The following is a 15398-nucleotide window of genomic DNA, read 5'->3' as shown; positions in this document are numbered from 1 at the left end:
CTAAAATATCACAAACAGCTTTATGCCTATTAAATATATATCCTGGTGCAATTAAGAACTGCAAAACTGCAAACAAGACTAATTGCATAGGCAGTGCACTTTCAGTTAGGCTGGAGTCTACAGCTGAGCTATTATAAACCCCAGGAGGCTGTCCTTGTAATTTCTCTTTGTTCCTGACATGCACTGATAGGATAATATGGAAAGTAACACAGAAAAAGAGTGAGTGTGGGCAGAGATGGCACACGAACCTGCTTCACTTCCGCCCATATTACAGGTCGAGCTGATTGGTCTGGGCTGTCCAACACGCCACGCCCCTCAGAGGTGCTGCGGCTGAAAAAAGCAGAAGAGGATGTTGTCGTCAGGGAGACGGGTTTCCACTGTTGCCAAGGGGTGGGACCGGGAGGTGGTGACGTCACCCTGCGGCTGCCTGCCTTTGGTGAGATGCTGGGAGACAACAGAAGAGGAAGCAGACAGGTAGTGAGGGGACAGTAGGAGACCCCTGAGGAAGATATATAGCCATATGCAGCACATAGAGGCTGGGATTGTGTAGCCAGGGGCTCTAGGACATTCATTTTTTTTTCTCATTATTATTCTTTTAGAGCTGTTTGTTGTTAGCAAGCTACTGTTTCATTGGAATTGCAGTCCTGTAACTATTAATGTCATTGCATGCCTCTCATTAGTAGAGTTTAGCTTAATATTTTCTTTAAGTTTCTGAATCATCTGCATTAAGGAAAGGCTTATTAAAAGGCAGAAATTGCTTTGGATGGTGCATTTGCAGCTGTAAGTTCTGGTACAGTATCTAAACTTATTTGTCTCACCCTTGTTTATGACAATAATTACAGCTAACACTGCGTAGAATAAACCCACTTCCACGGCCTTTGTAATTGATTATGCTTCTGGCGTATTTTTGTCAAATGTTTTGACATATTGAGTTCATGTGAGTTTCCTGTAGGTGCATTGTTGAAACAATACAATTGCATGACTGATGACGATGCACAGCTTGCCAATGCATGTTCTCACCTCACCAGCCTGTATTTGTTATCTCTGTTTATTTTTTTTATTTTTATGCAGGTTGGATAAAGTGCTCAGCAACAATCCTGACAATTCAGAGATGCTATAGAAGGACCCATGGTCCTCACCCTCCTCATCTCAGCCTATAAACTCTGCAGATTCATCAGCATGTTCAGCAGTGAGCGCCTTGCTGTGCCGGGATACGTCAACAGTATGTGCTGGTGGCAGACGTCTGGAGGGCCAAGTAGGGTCCAGCAAGTGTCCCCTGGGGTTTCCATAGATGTGCAGGTGGCTTTGGACAGGGTCCTGCCTGATCTTCATGTTGCTATATCTAGGCTGAAACAAGCCATGTGTGCAAAGAGTATCTGTGACACTATCTCCGAGATTTTTCAAATAGTGGAAGAGGCATGGGTGATGCCAGCGCTGGGAAGGGAGGTGGCACAGGGCTTGTGTGAAACAATCAGACTGGAAGGTGCTTTGGACCTGCTGCTAAATTTTCTTCAATCGACTGAGAATGAGGTGAAGTACGAGGCATGTCAGCTTCTGGAGCAGATCCTGGTGTCAGAAAACAGGTAAATGCTGTTAATGACTGCTCAGCGCAAGTAAGATTAACACATGAGGCAAAAGACAGAGTTCCATTATCAGCAGCTGTGCCATGCCTATGGCCACGTATCATTATGCTATAGCTGGGACTGTATACACTCTTCAAACTAATTCCTGAGCAACAGACACACTAATCTGGGGCATTTTTACTAAAGCTTGTAAAAAGGAAAAGAGGCAATGTTGTCCATAGCAACCAATGAGGTTCCATAATTTCTCTATTTCATCCTAGAAAGCGATAGACTGAATCTGATTGGTTGCTATGGGCAAAATCACCTCTTCATTTTTAGAAGCTTAACATAACCAGTGGTGTTGGTTTATTGATACATAGTAGGTAGCGCTGTACTCACTGTTACACACTGGTAGTCATGAGGCGGAGCTTCAGCATAGTGGGGCATTATACAGCTCATTAGCTGCATACATATGAAAAAAGAGGTGTGGTCTTATTCTTGTAAGGTTACGCCCACTGAATAAGGCTATTTGTAGGCGTGATCTCATGTCACATCTTCGATTTTTATGTCACAATGGTGCTGCCTATTTACTGCACTGAATGAACACCATTAGTATGCATCCATTCACCGGCACTGCTGCTCTGCATAACAAATCAGAGCAGCAACTGTGACATAGTGTCCCTGCGGGTGGGACAGTGGGACAGCTCCCTATAAGTGGGACTGTCCTACTGAAATTAGGATGGTTGGGGGGAACCAACTTTGTCTAGGCACTGGGTGGATTGCAAGTCATTGCAGGGCTCTCTGGAGCTATATGGATGTGTCTTCCACTATGATTCTCCAACACAGTGACTTGTGCAATCTCAAGAGGGCCCAGCACATGCACAGTAGATAATTCTTTGACCATTTTGGGATATGGCATGAAGCCTCCCTAGAGAACAGGAAGTTTGGCGTCTGCACACAGTGCACAGTAATGTACTCCTCTTCTAATAGGTCACACGCAAAGAGATTTTCAAACACAAAACTTTTATTTGAACAATACTTTCCATAGTTTGCAGAGTTTAGCTGTGTTGTATCCATATACAAAAATATAAATACTTCTTAGGTCTTGGTAACAAACACTGAAAGAAAATAGTTAAAGCCATGCAGTTAGTAAGAGATGTAGCCATACATGGAATCTAATCCACTAAAAAGTTACCTGTAGTTAAAATACTATGGGGCAAATTTATTAAGCTTGGTGAAGTGATAAAGTGTCTGGTTTTTATCACCGGCCAATCAGCTCCTAACTGTGAAGTTACAGGCTTGGTTTGAAAAATGACAGGTAGGAGCTGATTGGCTGGTGATAAAAACCAGACACTTTATCACTTCACCGAGCTTAATAAATCTACCCCTATTTTCCAGGCATTTGGTTCTTTACCCCTTCAGTGGTGGGTTTTTCCTGGGGCAAGAGAAACCTACCAGGGCAGGTTTGTCCTGCCCCAGAAATACTTACCACTCAAGCTGCAGCTGAGCCGCTGGTCTTCTGCAGCAGCCCCTGCTTCCCTGGGGCTTCTGCTGTTCACAGCGGCTCCGAGAGGTTTGGGGGAGCTCCAATGCACTAGGGTGGGCACGGGCATTCTTGTATTGGTGCATATGGTAGGGGGGAGGGCGGCAGCGGCAGTGGAGCCCTGGCGATCCGGAGTACAATTGCTGGAGTGGACAGGTGGGACTGGGAGGTGAGTGACAGGGGGTGAGGTGTGCTCGTGGATGGTGGTGCACAGCTGGAGGCACCACTGGCACATACCTAATAATCAGTGGCATGCTCTGCTCAGCTCAGCCTGGAAAAATGGTTAAAAACAGACAGCTAGTATAATCACTTAGGGGGGTATTCAATTTTCTACGGCAATAAACCACATTTAATTGAGTCACCAGGAGTTATTCAATTAGCACTGATACCAGCACAGTTTGGGGATTATGCCTCCAAACTGCGATAACACATGGGTCCAGATACTTATCCTAGATCCCATGTGTTATCGCCTGAAAACAGGACATTTTTCTTCTGGGGGAAAAAAATGGCCTTTAATTGAATAACCAGATAATGACCATCAGTCAAAATCAACCCTTTTTTGGGGATCAAAATTTTGGGGGATAATTGAAAACATAAACATGCAGTTGAAAAAAAAAATCAAGTTTTATTAAGTTTTGCTTAAATATGTATTATTATTATTATTATTATTATTATTATATTGTAATTTGTATCATGCCTGAAGTGTTTTGATTGGTTGCATTTGTTATGCCAGATGCCAAATTCCAGAATGAACCTCTAGCAGCCGCCTTTCCCTTACTGTGCCCGACAGCTCGTGGTTGACCCCAGGTCTTGTGCACACAGGAGAAGAGGGTTATTCACTGGCAGTAGAAATATTTGATACACCAGAACTGGAACTAGGCAAGAACAAATGGCAAACAGACCCAGGCAGTCCAAAGCATACAGTATTTCCCCACTTTTAGACTCTCTCCAAGTAGCTGTTGGTGGCAGGGCCGGACTAGTTACATCATTATGTCCTATTCCAGTAATCACGATCTGAGAAAAGTGGATGGGGTGAAAGTGAGTAGATTTGAATAGAATTGGATCCTTTTGGCTCATCCCCAAGAAACCTTGATAATCAGAATTGTTCTCCTTATCCTGCCATTATCTGGGAAGAATGCCTATTCTTAACACTTTCACTTTATGTTTGGTTACCACCCCCAGGCGCTTACTTCCTGTCAATCACCTTGGAAATGGCTAGTGAAGAACAAAGTAGAAGGATGTCTTCTTTAGCAGGCGTCGCTAATTGCGCTTTTGCGGCCTATAGACATGCGCAGTTCATCGATAATCATCCAATGTGCTATTTTTCAGGCTTGGATTTGGCCCTATGTATAACAGGTAGCTAAACTGAATGCTCCCAGAGATCCAAGCCCCTATACTCTGACTCACCACCACTGTGTAATCACATGATAGCTGTGCATGGGCCCCACACAGTTGTCAGATAGGGATAAACAGAAATCCTCATTTGTTCCATGCTGGAAGTGACTCCACAGTTTATTTTAGATCATTGGATGCCAGGATCAAACATGTCAGTTACATGACCTTCGTTAGCTGCAGATGTGCAGTATGATTTAATAAATATTTCATGAGTATATATATATATATATATATAAATATATATACATATAGACACACACACACATACACACACTGTACTCTTTCTGTAGCAGCATTACAGGAAGCACTGCAAGTGTAGGAAAGTGTGGCCAATCGAAAGAAAGTGGGCGGGCAACTGACATCCAGTGATAACAAGCATGGAATAAATTAGTCCTTAATATTATTCCTCGGCTGTCACCTGCAAGACGCCTCACCCAGACCTGGCTGCAGCCTTAGCAGCCTTAGCAGCCTACCGGTTAATCAGGCACTAAGTATAAGGTACTTTCATATCTTTATGAAAGTATGTAATTGGTCAGAAAGCTCCTTATACATTAGCGGATCTCCCTTGTGTTTAAATCCAGCGATTCACCTAAATAATTTTTGCGTAGCAATACTGTCAATGGGGGGAATTCATTTTTTTATGGGTATTTAAATAAATGGGTGTATATTGTAGCTATTCAATTGTTGCTCAGATCATATACCCATAAGCTGCGGCAGCCACATTTCAGCTCTCAGTCCGAGGTGTGAAATTTGCGAAAAGCCTGATGGTTCAGCACTTTTTCTTGTCGCACCTATTAGATAAGTTGGTCTTTGTCGCTTTGCAAAGCAAAACGCGGAGTAATTGGTGCAATAGTTAAAGGGCGCCGAAACAAGTGAATTGCAAAAATGAGCACCCATTAATTATCGTGGCTTCAAAAACAGTTGAATCCCCCCTTCATAAATACAGTTTGTTTTGTGCATATTGCTCAGTAAAATACATTGTTTTAGATGAATTCATGTCAGATGCCTTATTAGTTGCTGTTTAAACAGCAGCTTCAGTTAATATCCCTCCCTGTTACATGGCCAGCACTGCCCAGGGTGCAATAGCCTGATATTTCCAAACTAGCCTAGATTACTTTTACAGCGGTATCACCATTACATTACCACAGGGCTATCAGTGGATAAATGATTTATAATAAACCAGCACTTTACTTGTGATAGATAAAGGCCAGCAAGAAGAGAATAGCACACAGGGCACCATCAGTCAGAGTACTTTATAGCTATATACACTGTTCATTCCATTGCAGCTAATACACCATTATAACTGGAGAGCTCTCTTTAGTCTCCCATAAAATGAGGCCTGTAATAGGCCTGATAAGCAAATATTCTCTTCAAAGTGACCTGCCCTGAATGTGTACTCAGACTATTTATGTCCTCCTGTAAAGGCCCCCATACATTAGGCCGTCTTGTCCTTAGGACAAGTCGGACCCAATTCTCCTGTGAGCCGCCCGGCAGCTCCCCGGGAGGCTCACATACAATTTGGCACTTGATGAGCCAGTTTTTACATGTGATAAATCGCTTGCGATTTATCACATGTAAAACAAATGGGGAGCTGCAGGGCGGTGAGGAGCAGTGGGGCGGGCAGCGGCAGTAGTGGGGGCGGGCAGCGGCAGTAGTGGGGGCGGGCGGCGGCAGTAGTGCCTGGCCGGCATGCTGTGATCACAAATAGCAGCGCTGCCGCTGCGAGACGGGACGCACAGTGGCGGCTATTAGATTTTCAAAATACCTGTCAAATGACCGGCCGTTCTGTGATTGGCTGAGAGAGCTCTCAGCCAATCACAGAACGGCCTGTCATTTGACAGGTATTTTGAAAATCTAATAGCCGCCACTGTGCGCGTCCCGTCCCGCAGCGGCAGCGCTGCTATTTGTGATCACAGCATGCCGGCCAGGTCAGCATCACTCGCCGCACCCGGCACCCGCCGGGAACTCATTTGTGAGCCGCCGCCCGCCCCCACTACTGCCGCCGCCGCCCCCACTACTGCCGCTGCTATTTGTTATCACAGCATGCCGGCCAGGTCAGTGTGTCTGCCCGCCGTGCTCCCCCGCCCCCCGGTGTCTGCATGCATATGCCTGACAGGTGGGCAGGCATATGCATAGCATACAGGGAGGTCGAATGATCTTATGTGCTGACCGTCCGACCTCCCTGATCCGGTCCGATGCGCACGGGACCGCCCATCGGATCGGATCATATATCACACACCTGCGATTTGGGGGCGATTTCATCCGGTTATCGGCCCAAAGTGCCGAAATCGGATGAAATCGTCCCAAAATCGTATAGTGTATGGGGGCCTTAAGTCTTCATCCTCTTGTCAGGCATTTCCTTAGGACAGGGATGGGGAACCTTTGGCCCTCCAGCTTTTGTTGAACTACACACCCCAGCATGCCCTGCAACCGTTTTAGTATGGCTAAATAGCAAAACTGTAGCAGGGCATGCTGGGGTGTACAGTTTAACAACAGCTGGAGGGCTGAAGGTTCCGAATCCCTGCTTTAGGTGCTTGTGTGAATGGGCATTATATGATGTAGGGCAAACTAAACTGTGTGCTGCGGCACCCTGGGCTGCCTTGAGGCATTTGCAAAGGTGCCGTAGATTGATGGTCCAGGACCAATTCAGATTAGTTAAAGTCAATATAATAGGCGATACCCAGTAGCGTAACTGTAAATACAGCCCCCACCCAAAACAGTTTTTCAGCCCCCCCCCCGTACCTGCCGCCCCTGTGGTCTGATGCGTCTGCCCCATTAACAATGTCTCTCCCAAAATGACTGCCGCCTCTTCTAGCATCCACAATAACTGGGATTTTGGGAGGATCATTTTCATGGTATGCAGTCATTAGGTTAACCACTATTGGTGGACAGTCATTAGGTCAACACATGAAAAAGATCAACATGCATTAGGGGGGAGATGCAGCAGTGGCGTGCGAGTGGCTCCACAGGGAGGGAGGGGGGGGGGCTCACCTCCATTCCGCTCCCTCCCACCGCATCACTCGAGGAAGATGCGGGGAGATGCGGAGGCGGCCGAGAGGCTCCATGGGGTCAGGGAGAGCTGCAGGGGGAGTTGCTCACCTCCATCCTGCTCCCTCCCGCCGCATCACTCCAGTGGGGGGAGGGGGAGATGCGGCGGTGGCCGAGTGGCTCCACAGGGGGGGTGAGTTGCTCACCTCCATCCATCCTGCTCCCTCCTGCCACCCTCCAGTGGCCGGCGCCCCAGGCAGATGCCTAAAGCTGCCTAGTGGTGGTGCGGGCCCTGATCGGTCCCCTTTTTTGGGGACAGTCCTGCCAGGGGCCGTCAGTGACCCGTGGTGGGGAGGCAGTTGAGAGACCCTCATTCCCAGCACTGTTCTGAGTCTATTCCCGGAGACAGAGGGGCTGGGGGCATGCTGCTGGCCACGCCCCCACAGTGACAAAAATGGGGTGTGGCCCAGCGAGAGCTTTGTGATTATAGTCACTAGGACTTGCCCCAAAATGTCAGGGTGCACGCAGAGTCCCACCTACTGGCACCTCAGATGTTGGGAGGCATGGATTAACACTGCTGCTTTATAGTGCTATATGTATGGTGCTGCAAACCACTCGGGTGCCTTATAAATAAAATTTTATAAAAATAATAATGAATATTAATAGTAAGGACCCTGATAGTCACTAGAAAGTCACATGAGAGTACACTCACCAGCCCATAGTTACCTACCCTCCTGCATTCTGCAGGAGACTCCCTGAAGTAACAGCAATCTCCCTCTCTCCCTCATTAGTCTAGCAATCTCCCTCATTTCACCTAGCCCACATTACACTGTTACATTTTTTTGGGGAAAAGGGAATGAGAGACAGATACATTTACATTGAATCATCAGCACCATTTTCCAGCACTTTACCAAGTATAGTATCTCTTATTAACTGCTTTGGGGTCATTTACATTTGGATATAAGTCATTTTAAAAGACTCCGCTCAGATGTAGCAGTACGCACCCACGCTTCTAGGTGCCACATTCACAATCTCTCCATATATGGAACTAGACACGCCCTTTGGGTGGAGCATGACACGCCACCTCAATGGAGCACTGAGCAAAATTCTGCTACCAACTGTAATCTCCCTGAAACTAGTTTCCAAAAGTAGGCAAGTATGCTGATCAGCCACGATCTAGTATATATTATGCTACTTGATACTTCAATAACTATGTTTTCTCATTTACATGTTAATAAGAGGGAGGGACCAACATTCAAAAGATAATATTAAAATATATGTTGTGGACACCGACATGTATCCTGTAGTCTTATACCTCAGGTTATGACATTGCAGCTGAGATGTGTATACTTTTAGCCAATTCATGAAATTGGTATATACTTAGTAAATATGCAACACTCGCTTCTATTGTAATGTGGCCCATATTCTGGTTCACTCGCTAATGCAAATTCCTTCTCAAATGGACAAAACCATGTGCACTGCAGGTGGGGCAGATGTAACTTGTGCAGAGAGATTTGGGTGGGGTTTTACTTCAAAGTGAGATGTATATTGCAGTGTAATAATAAAGCATACCTCCCAACTGTTCCGCTTACCACGGGAACGTCCCGGTGTTTGGGGACGTTCCCGCCATTGTCCCACGGTGGAGGGGGGAAAGGTTAGGAGCCCCCCCCAGGGCCGGTGCTGAAACAAGGGGAGGGCACCCCGGTGCTCAAACACTTACCCACTCCAGGGGGGCCACGCTGCCGGGTCCAGTGATGCGGCGCATGGCGCCGTGCCCCTTGGGGGGGGCTTGCTGTGACGTTCCGGCGGGGAGGGGGCTTGCCGTGCGATGCGCCGCAACTCTGTCCAGGGACGGGAGGAGAGGGGGGTGTCCGGCGCCGTGACTCTTTCCAGGGGGGGGGGAGCTTGGCGGGTGGTGCGGGTCGCAGCGACGCAATGCTCCCCATGGATGGAGCAGCTTGCTTGGTAATGCGGCACGGACCAGCTCCAAACTGCATCACATGCCCCTCAAAGTGCCAAACATCACATGCCCCGCAAAGTGCCAAACATCATATGCCCCCCACAGTGCCAAACATCACATGCCCCTCAAAGTGCCAAACATATGCCCCCCCACAGTGCCAAACATCATATGACCCCACAGTTAGGAAGCTGGGCCCTCCAGCACAGGTGTTGCCCACAGTGCAACACCTATGCTGGAGGGCCCAGCTTCCTAACTAAAGGGCCCACCTAGAGGGCCAGGAGGGCCCAACAAATAAATGAGCCACGGGCCAAGAGGGCCCGACTAATGCGCACACAGGCCAGAAGGGCCTGAATTTGCCCACGGGCCTAGTGCCCGACACCCGGTGGTCTAGGGTGGATGGAGGGTAGGAGGCCAAAGGCCCCTACCTGGTGTTGGGAGAGGCCACTGGGGGGAGCTTCGTCAGCTCTTTTGCTTCCCACCCCCGCTGGCCTCTCCGGGAGCCATCTTCTTTTTTCTTGCAGAAGGCGCCGGAGATCTTCTGTCTTGATCCTGGCGTCTTCTGGCCTCTTCAGCGGCGCCGGAACTCTTCTCCCCGCCGCCGTCTTCTGCGCCATCCTCCGGCGGCTTCTCGCGTCTTCAGGAGCGCTCCTGCGCTCCGCCGGCGTGGAGAAGACTTTTCGCCCTCCCGCTGGTGTCTGATGTCAGACGCCGGGGCCCCGCTGGCGTCTGATGTCAGACGCCGGGGGCAGGGCGGAAACGGCGCGGCGAGCGCTGATGGCTCGCCGCGGTCGTTTCCTATTGGCCGCCGATGCGGCGTTTTGAATTTGGCAGCCGAATTGGCGCCAAATTCAAAACCCCGCTTTGCAGACGGGAGGCTGGAGCCGCAGTTTACAGCTCGGCGAGCCGCATGCGGCTCGCGAGCCGCGGGTTGGCCACCGCTGGAATAGACGCTGTGCGGCACAAAAACAAAGCAGCACAGAAACAAAATGACTCACCCAAATCTAAATCTCTCTGCACATGTTACATCTGCCCCACCTGCAGTGCACATGGTTTTGTCCATTTGAGAAGGAATTTGCCTTTGCGAGTGAACCAGAATAAGGGCCTGTGTCACAATAAAAGTGCTTATAAATGAGGATTACCTGTTACTCTTGTATGATAAATGAAACCGCTGTATGCGTACTAGAGTAGTACAGTGCCAAGCTGTGTGCTGCAATTGGTGTAAAGGCCATGTAAACATAGCTAAGGGTATGCAAACACTGTCTATTACAGCACAACATGCATTATTGATTTGTTATTGCTTCTTAGTATGCATCATGTTCAGAGGTACTGTATGTACTGAGCTCTCAGACAGACGGCCTCACTTCCTATTCACTGACCAAGGAGTATTGTTTCCAGAGTACATCCATGCTACAGGATAGTTGCTATTTACAGGGCTTATTGTACTTATTGTTCTGTTCTTTCAATGGTTATAGTTTCAGCATCGAATTCCTGAGCTTGGTGAATTCGTCAAAAAAGCAGCTCCAGAAGGGGCTGCTTATGAGATCATAAACTGGGAATGGCAGCATGTGTCTCTGATACCTTCTGCAGTCCCCTTTATATAAATGCAGGGGATACTTAATATTTGTGGGTACCCCTGAAAACACACATTTATCCCACAAAAAAGAAATTGATAAATTGGCCCCCTAGAATTATAGTAAATTGGTGAAACCAGCCCTAAAAGTCATGTTTGTCACAATCTGCATTTTTTTATATTTGAAACCTAAATGGGTACCGTGAAAAAATGTTTGCTCAAATTTAGCAATAATCTCTCACCAAGAGACGCGCTCCAATGAGATCCCACCCCAGCAGAAAGATGGTTTGGCTCCAGGATGCATACTGCACATGTGCGGCCGTCTCAAATGGGCAATGTTTGCTAATCTGCGCATGAGCACACATGGCAGCATCATACACTTGCCTTCTTTTGCAAACTAGTTTCAGGGAGATTAAAGTTGGCAGTATAATTTCGCATGGTGCCCCATTAACCCCTTCAGTGGCAGTCCCGGAAATTTTCCGGGCCAAGCTTCGGTGCCGCAGCAGGCAATCCCCGGAAAATTTCCGGCCATGCCACAAATCGACAGGCCCTGCAGGCCCCACTGGCGCATCACCTCACCAGCGACCCCCACTAGGCCGCTCCCTCCCCACCTCCACTGTTGTGCCACCCCCTCACCTTTGCTTCGGCGATCGTACGCCGGAGCTCCCCTGCCGGCGCCATTACTTCGGGAGAGACGGCGTCAGGCTCTGGGATGTTCAGCACGGCTCGGGGGACACGGGATCGCTCGGGTGTTCGGGTGCCCGAGTCCTCCCGAGCCGCCCTGAACATCCCCACGCCATGTGCTGCTATGATCAGCAGTGGCCGCAGCGGCAGGGGAGCTCCGCTGAAGACCGCTGGAGCGGAGGGGCTGGGGGGGGGGGGGGGGCAGTCACAGGAGGGGAGGGGAGCGCTAGAACTCATCTACCCCATCAGTGGACGGTTTTTCTGGGACAGGAAAAACCTGTTTTATTTAGGTACTCCTGCCCCAGAAAAACCCACCTCTGAAGGGGTTAAGGGGTGTGTTATGCGCCGCCTACAGGGTGTGTCTAATTCCATATACTGTATATGAGCTTAAATGTTTTTTTTTTAGATAACATTAGTAACTATGTATTTTGGGAAAAGTATTGATAACAACATTGCTGCCTGCAGTATTTATTATTGTGATATTTATTTAATTATAACATTGTGTTTTATAATTATAACCAATTCAGGGAATGGACAGTGATGATTCCATTTTAATGTATACTGTATGTGTTTGATTTATTTATTTTTTTCCCCTCAATAAAATGTACTAGTGTATAATATGGGTTAGGAGAAATCAGGGAGATTGCTGGACTCTTCAGGTAGACAGGGAGATTGCTGCTATTTCAGGGAGTCTCCTGCAGAAAACAGGAGGGTAGGCAACTATAGGTAGCATCAGTGAAGCATTCACATATAAGTGATGTGATTGCAAAATTGGGGAGGGACCTGACATGTGGTTGGCCTCCAGTGCTGGGCAGCCTCCTGCAGGGTAATATTAGAACCAAGAAGCATCCTTAAAACGATCTGCTGTTAGGGGCAGACGTTTTGTTGGAGGCATCTTTCTTTAGCAACAGGAAGAGCACTGGGACCGCAGGCAAGTAGATTTGCAGGACCCGTAGACCCGGCGGCAGCAAGTGGATGGGTGAGTGAGGGTAACCTTTACTGGGAGGGGGGGGGGTGTTGAGGGGGTTGGGGGACGCATGGTCTTGCAATTGACCGATTTTTGCATGTGTCGTGGCCACAGTGCGCACTCGCAGTGAAGAATTGATAGGAAGAGGCGGTTTAGCTGAGGTAACCAGGAGTCTCTGGAAAAACGCAGGCATGTTGTGACCAATGTTCCCTCTAATTTTATGAAGGCTGTGTGCGGCAAAAGATTTTGGCTGTGCAACTTTTGAAGGAAATGTAAATTTTTGTGCGTCACTTATATATAACTGGAAAATGACGTTCAGCATTTGTGTTAACTTTACTTCAAAATGATATTAAACATTTAAACATTCAAAACACAGCACACAATGTAGTTAATGGGTGAAACACACATTAATTGAGTCCACAACTGCAAAAAGGGACCACTGTTGCTTTGTGCGCTCTGTTGTAATGTCTGTGCGCATGCTCATCGAGTTGTGTGCGCGCGCACGTGCGCACAGCTTAGAGGGAACACTGGATGTGACCTTTTTTTGGGGAGTCTCAGCTTTCAATTGCGTTGCCTCACAGTTCCGATCACTGCTGCATCGGCATTGTGGCCACCTCTAAATCACGTCCAATTTTTTGTGAAATGATATCACAGGTAGCATTAATACAATTCATTCTTTCCATACATTGGCCCATTAAACTATCGCTTTTGTGTACCTCTATTCACAGAGATCGCATTGCCCGCATTGGCCTGGGCGTGATCCTAAACATCGCGAAGGAAAGAGATGACCCAAGACTAGCCCGTAGCCTCTCAGGCATTCTTGAGCACATGTTTAAACACTCCGAAGAAACCTGCACACAGCTGATATGTGACGGAGGATTGGACTCCATCCTGTTCTGGTGCCGCTGGACAGACCCAGTGGTTCTGCGACACTGCGCTATGGCCCTGGCAAACTGTGCAATGTACAGCGGACCTTCTAACCAGCGCCTGATGATTGAAAAGAGAACAGCTGAATGGTTGTTCCCTTTAGTTTTTTCCAAAGAGGATGAACAGATTCGTTTTAACGCTTGTCTTGCAATCACTGTACTAGCAACAAACAAGGAGATCGAGAAAGAGGTTGAGAGGTCGGGAACGCTGGCATTAGTGGAACCCTTTATCTCTACCTTGGACCCTCAGGAATATGCCCGCTCACTTCTGGACAACAGTGACAACACACAGGGAAGGACAGCCGGTGACCTGCAGCGTCTTGTGCCGCTGTTGGACAGCTCCCGGTTAGAAGCTCAGTGCATCGCTGCCTTCTACTTGTGTGTGGAGGCTGCTATAAAATCTGAACACAAGAACACAAAGGTAAATCACACTTCCCTTCACCATCTTATATACCGTTTAGAGCAGGCATGTCCAAACTATGGCCCTCCAGCTGTTGTGAAACCACTAGTGCCATCATGCCTTGCCACAGTTTTGCTATTAGGGAATGCTAAAACTATGGCAAGGCATGCTGGGATGTGTAGTTTCTCAGCAAATGGAGGGCCATAGTTTGGACATGCCTGATTTAGAGCTACTGCACACTGATATTGCAGATACTAAGGGTGTGAAACGCGTCAATCAATTCCTAGATTTTCTCCAGTTTAATTATGTTGATCCAGAGTATATAAAACAAAACTACAGCAAGCCAAATGTCACCAGCGAATACATGCCTTACCTGTCCTATGCATGGCAGTCAGCCTGTCCCTGATTCACTCATTCCACCCGTCTTATTTAATACTTAGCAAACTTGTTAGTTATAGGTTTTATAGGATTTGGGGTAGTGTAAAAATAAGACACATGTAGGTGGATGTTTGAGAGCAGATACAAAACTGATAAAGGCAATGGCTCCTAATACTATTTTTTACACTGTACAGAACAGCAGAGGTGAAATCTTAATTACCAAATCATAAACTAAGCAATCCATAAGGTTAAAGAAAAAAAATAAGATAGGCAGGAGAGAGAGAGAGAGAGAGAGAGAGAGAGAGAGAGAGAGAGAGAGAGAGAGAGAGAGAGCAAAAGCATTAGAGAATTCTAAAACTACTGTAAAAACAAACAAAAGTAAATGGCCCTAATTGCCATTTTTCAAACCCAGCCTGTAACATGGCAGATAGGAGCTGATTGGCTGTTTTTTTTTATCACTCTCCATTTGATCACTTTCAAGTTTAGTACTGTACATCTGGCCCTAAAAGAGCAAGGTGTACCTCCACCTGCATGCCCCTAATAGGCTATACAACAAAAAAATAATCTAGGCTGTACAACAGAAGGATGATATACACGTATGGTTAGTTTTATCAAGCTAATGCCAGTGTAAAAAATTATGTGATTTCGATATAGCCAATGAGAAGGCTTATTCCTTAACAGGTAAAAAAACAAACCAAGTCCAAGCAGCTATGAACACATTTAGGCCTGTTGACAAAGGCTTACTGTGGAGATTTAGAGAAAATGACTTGGCATTTAGTAGGCCTAAGCCCCAAATACCACACTTTAGGGTAAGTCCACAACATGTCACTCAGTGAAGCCTCTAGTTCAGGACCTCTACAGCAAAGGGGTTTGTGTCAGGAGTAGTTTGCTCTCAGAACTCTGGCCAATCTACTGACTCCAGACCACAACACAAGGTCACCTTAGATAATTGCAGAGAATAGCTGGTAACCAAGTTGTAGATTAAATTCATTTGAACTCTGCCATGTATGTAAACAACTCTTAAT

The 15398-nt window shown here is 47.2% G+C and overlaps 1 protein-coding gene across 3 annotated transcripts in view; it reads left to right on the top strand.

Annotated features, from left to right (window-relative positions):
* The first annotated feature begins 373 nt into the window (after positions 1 to 373).
* Positions 374 to 15398, top strand: part of SARM1 (sterile alpha and TIR motif containing 1) — a 39908-nt gene continuing 24883 nt past the window's right edge. The window contains exons 1-3 of one of the 3 annotated variants that reach the window (XM_083172114.1): positions 374 to 474; positions 1072 to 1583; positions 13398 to 14016. In XM_083172114.1, coding sequence (XP_083028240.1) covers positions 1129 to 1583; positions 13398 to 14016 — 1074 coding nt within the window. In that variant the 5' untranslated portion in view covers positions 374 to 474; positions 1072 to 1128. The other 2 variants (XM_083172115.1, XM_083172116.1) reach the window with 2 other exon arrangements.

Source organism: Crinia signifera, chromosome 2 (assembly GCF_055691185.1).
Source record: "Crinia signifera chromosome 2, ASM5569118v1, whole genome shotgun sequence".
Taxonomy (NCBI): Eukaryota; Metazoa; Chordata; class Amphibia; order Anura; family Myobatrachidae; genus Crinia; species Crinia signifera.
This window is presented reverse-complemented; position numbering and strand designations above follow the sequence as displayed.